The following is a 4,317-nucleotide window of genomic DNA, read 5'->3' as shown; positions in this document are numbered from 1 at the left end:
ACCATGCTGGAGCGGGGACGGAGCCATCGCTGGGGTAGGAGACGTGTCCCTGGCACACGGTCCCCAGCTGAGACCTTTTCTTTTTCTCTGGCCAGCAACAGAAGAGCATTGCCGCCATGGAGGGCGACATGGCAGCCCTGTCCAAGTCAGCCGGGCTGTTCGAAGTGTTGGTCCCAGAATATAAACAGCTCAAAGCATGCCGCAGGGAGGTGCGCTTGCTGAAGGAGCTCTGGGACATGATTGTCTTGGTATGTGCCGCGGTCTGTGAGCCAGCATAATGGGGAGGGCAGGAGCATGGGGATGTGCAGAACAGGCTTCTGGGGTGCGCTGGGCAGGGCTGGTCCTCACAGTTTTGAAGTGGTTTATAGTGGTTGCTGGTAGCTCTCTGCGGTTGAGCACAGTGACCGGGAGCCCTGGGCTCGGTGATGGCCCCTGTGCCAGGGCACGATGCCCAGCTGCCTCCAGGCAAGGGCTTGACAGCAGACCGCTGTTGGCAGGCATGGGCACCCAGCACAGGCACCCTGCGCCAGCTGGGCATTGCCAGCCAAAGGTGCAAAGTTGTGGTAGCTCCTCCAAGAGTCTCATTGCCATGAGAGGTGGGATGAGACACAAGGCAGGTTGTCACAGCATTAGAGCAGGTCTGCTGGTGCGGGAGCTGTGCAGCCCAGCACGGGTGCAACGGGTGTGCAGGCGCTGGGCGTGCACGTGTGGGAGGCGTGGTGGGTGCACGGGGTGTACAGGCACTGGATATACTCATCTTCATCCTGGGCAGCAGTGCTTCTGCTACTTACATGTCCTGTGAAAATGTATTCCCAAATTTAGGTTAACACGAGCATTGATGACTGGAAAACCACCAAGTGGAAGGACATCAATGTTGAGCAGATGGATATTGATTGTAAGAAATTTGCTAAAGACATTCGGAGCTTGGATAAGGAGATGAGAAGCTGGGATGCGTTCACAGGGCTGGACAACAGCGTGAAGAACATGATAAAGTCCCTGCGCGCTGTGAATGAGCTGCAGAACCCAGCCATCAGGAACCGGCACTGGCATGAGCTCATGCAGGCAACCAAGGTGCTCCCAGCCCTCCTGCCCTTCCCTGGCTCCAACCCCTGACCCGGGAGGCTCCGAGATTTGCATCTATCAGGGGAAGCATGCAATCTGTTTTAAAACCTGGCCATACACAAATATTTGTGCAGGGTCTTTAAACGTGGGTGTTAATAAGCTCGTTTGGGCGAGCCACTGAGCTACCTCTCCGCGGAGGGGAGTCCATGCCCTGACAGTGCCGGTTCTGCTTCAGGTGAACTTCACCATGTCTGAGGACACAACCCTTGCAGATCTGCTGCAGCTGAACCTGCACAACTTTGAGGATGAGGTTCATGGCATCGTGGACAAAGCCATGAAAGAGTCGGGGATGGAGAAGGTAAACGGGGCTTGGTTCCTATCCTGCTTTGCTGAGAGCCCTGCTCTGATGTGGCTCTGTGGCTGTTAGCAGCTTGTGTTCCTGCTTCCGAGGGTTGGAGTCCACGTGCAGCGTGGTACGGTGGAGCTCGTGCTCTGGAAGACGCGTTCCTATTGCTGCCTTGGCTTTCCGCAAGGTCTGGGACTCGGCACCGCAGAGTCCAGCTCATTTCTCATGCCCCGCCTGCAGGTGCTGGATGCCCTGGATGCTACCTGGGCAACAATGCAGTTTGAGCATGAGCCCCACGCCAGGACCGGCATCATGCTGCTCAAGTCAGATGAGGTGCTCATCGAAACGCTGGAGGACAACCAAGTGCAGCTGCAGAACCTGATGACCTCCAAGTACCTAGCCTTCTTCCTTCAGGAGGTGTCGGGTTGGCAGCAGAAGCTGTCGACCACTGACTCCGTTATCAGCATCTGGTTTGAGGTGCAGAGGACGTGGAGTCACCTCGAAAGCATCTTCATTGGCTCCGAAGACATCCGCAGTCAACTGCCAGAGGACTCGAAGCATTTTGATGCTATCGATCAAGATTTCAAAGTGCGAAGCCCGTCACCCCCCAGGCCCCTGAGGGCTTGCTGCCAGATCAGGTAGAGCTGAAGCATTTTTCCTCTTGCAGGAATTAATGGCCGATGCAGTAAAAACTCCCAATGTGATTGAAGCTACAAACAAGCCTGGTCTCTACGACAAGCTAGAAGTGTTGCAGAAGAGGTGAGGTTTGAGTCTTTCTGGTGAAGTGTTACGGAGGGGCCTCCACCGGCTGGTCTAGGGCCAAAGAAAGAGTTTGATTTCTCCAAAGTGGCATCTTCCTCAATATGGCAATCGCTTTGCAAAGAGTAAAAATTAATATGTGGAGGTTTTAACTGCAGTTTTTCTTCCTTGTTTTCTGTTAGATTGGCGCTCTGTGAGAAGGCTTTGGCTGAATACCTCGAGACCAAAAGACTGGCTTTTCCCAGATTCTACTTTGTTTCCTCTGCAGACCTGCTTGATATTTTATCTAATGGGAATGAGCCAGTTGAGGTATGGGCTGAGTGTAAAGCGTGGAGGCAAGTCCTGTGTCTCTTGCGTGCTATCTTGTTATAGCAGTTTTAAAATATTTTTCATCCTAACAGACAGAACACCATCCCTGGTACACACCTTCTCAGGGATGCAGTGCCCTGAGGGACGTGCGGGAGTTAATCCAAGTGGTGATTACACCTCTGCGTGGGACCGGGGGTCCCTGACCCTCTGCTGTGCCTGTTCTCAGGTGTCCCGTCATCTGCCGAAGCTGTTCGACAGTCTGGCTAAACTGAAGTTCAAGATGAGTCCGGACAAAAAGCCCCTGAATTTTCAGCAGGGACGAGGAGTACGTGCCCCTCGACACAGACTGTGACTTGTCTGGCCAGGTCAGCCGAGCTCCGTGGAGCCTCCGCTTGCGGGGACAGAGGTGGGCAGGTTCAGGACGGGGACGAGCCTTTTGCTTGTTGTGCACTAACAGCCTGGCAGCAGTTTTAAAATGCAATCGTGAAGCCTTTCGGCCAAAAAAAAAAACCAGAAATGGGATCTGCATTGCGGGTGTAGAACAGCGCTGCAGCAATATCAGAGTCATATAAACCCGCTCCAGCCTCGCAGCCCCTCAGGCGGTCACAGCGTGTTTTTCCCCTCTCTGTTGTTCACCCTCAGCCCATGCTCCATAAACTGCCATGGGAAGTGCGCTGCAGGGCCCTGTACTGGGGTCTTTCATCCAGCTTGTTACAACGCGCAGGCAGAAGCTTGCCGTGCAGAGCAGCCAGGAGCCGCTTGCACGCTGCCGCGGGGTCCTGCAGCCAGACCGGACACGGGCCAGGAACCGATCTCTCAGGGTTTGCTGGATGTCACCCTCCAGGTCGAGGTTTGGCTGAACCGAGTGCTGGAGAGCATGCGCTCCACGCTGCGGTGCCTGATCCCCGAGGCCATGGTGACCTACGAGGAGAAGCCGCGGGAGCAGTGGGTGTTCGACTACCCAGCACAGGTGGGAGCTTCCGTGCGGGGCCGGGCTGGCCGGCAGCTCCGTGAGCCGAGCTCCGAGAGGAGGAGCAAGCGCAGAGCCGGGGAGGTGCAGGCGCCTGCCCTGAGCCATCGCGGGGACAGCGTATTTCCCTTTGTGGCCACATTTTGTCCCTGTGGTTTGCTGCAGGTTGCTCTGACGTGCACCCAGATCTGGTGGACTACAGAAGTCGGCATTGCCTTTTCAAGGCTGGAGGAAGGCTATGAGAATGCAATGAGGGATTACAACAAAAAGCAGGTTGGCATCCCTCAAACCTGACCTGGAGCTGTCCTGCAGCCCCTCTCTGCTTGGAAGAGGCGAGGTCCAGTCCAGGGGGTCACCGGGAGATGGACAAAGTGTGATGTCTTTTTTCTGTTCATCATTTCTTTCCTTCCTCAGATTACTCAGCTAAATGCACTGATTTCACTACTCATTGGAAACCTAACCGCAGGAGACAGGATGAAGATCATGACAATCTGTACCATTGATGTCCATGCCAGGGATGTTGTGGCCAAAATGATCCTTGCGAAGGTATTTGTTACAAGAGGATATTCTTACTGCTTTTTTTCTTTGCACTTCTGAGCAAAGACTTCCTGTATGTTATTACTTTCCAATATTTTCAAAGTATCCTGACTGCATGAGGAAACCACACGTGGGGTGTTAGGGGTGCGTGGGAGCCAGGGAGGTGACAGCACGGCCGGAGCAGTTTTGCCTGTCCCTGCCGCACTCGGTGGGAGCCGGGAGCCTCGGCGCAGGGCTGTGCACCGCGGTCGGCGGGTGCGGGGTGGGCTGGGCCACGTGGTGGGACGGTCCTCACCCACCCCAGCATTGTACTGGGACCCATTTGCACGCTCTC

General features: G+C 55.1%; 1 protein-coding gene across 1 annotated transcript in view; it reads left to right on the top strand.

Moving 5' to 3' along the window:
* Positions 1 to 116: 116 nt before the first annotated feature.
* Positions 117 to 4,317, top strand: part of LOC104078239 (dynein heavy chain 17, axonemal-like) — a gene marked incomplete at its 3' end in the record, with an annotated part of 11,080 nt that continues 6,879 nt past the window's right edge. The window contains 12 exon segments of the mRNA XM_009579795.1: positions 117 to 248; positions 823 to 1,071; positions 1,298 to 1,420; positions 1,649 to 1,996; positions 2,076 to 2,167; positions 2,350 to 2,476; positions 2,703 to 2,779; positions 2,781 to 2,841; positions 3,321 to 3,446; positions 3,612 to 3,719; positions 3,861 to 3,992; positions 4,126 to 4,238. Of these exon segments, the coding sequence (XP_009578090.1) occupies positions 117 to 248; positions 823 to 1,071; positions 1,298 to 1,420; positions 1,649 to 1,996; positions 2,076 to 2,167; positions 2,350 to 2,476; positions 2,703 to 2,779; positions 2,781 to 2,841; positions 3,321 to 3,446; positions 3,612 to 3,719; positions 3,861 to 3,992; positions 4,126 to 4,238 (1,688 nt within the window).

The sequence above is a fragment of the Fulmarus glacialis genome, unplaced genomic scaffold (genome assembly GCF_000690835.1).
Source record: "Fulmarus glacialis isolate BGI_N327 unplaced genomic scaffold, ASM69083v1 scaffold29660, whole genome shotgun sequence".
NCBI lineage: Eukaryota > Metazoa > Chordata > Aves > Procellariiformes > Procellariidae > Fulmarus > Fulmarus glacialis.
The sequence above is the reverse complement of the archived record's forward strand: the minus strand, read 5'-3'. Positions and strand labels throughout refer to the sequence as shown.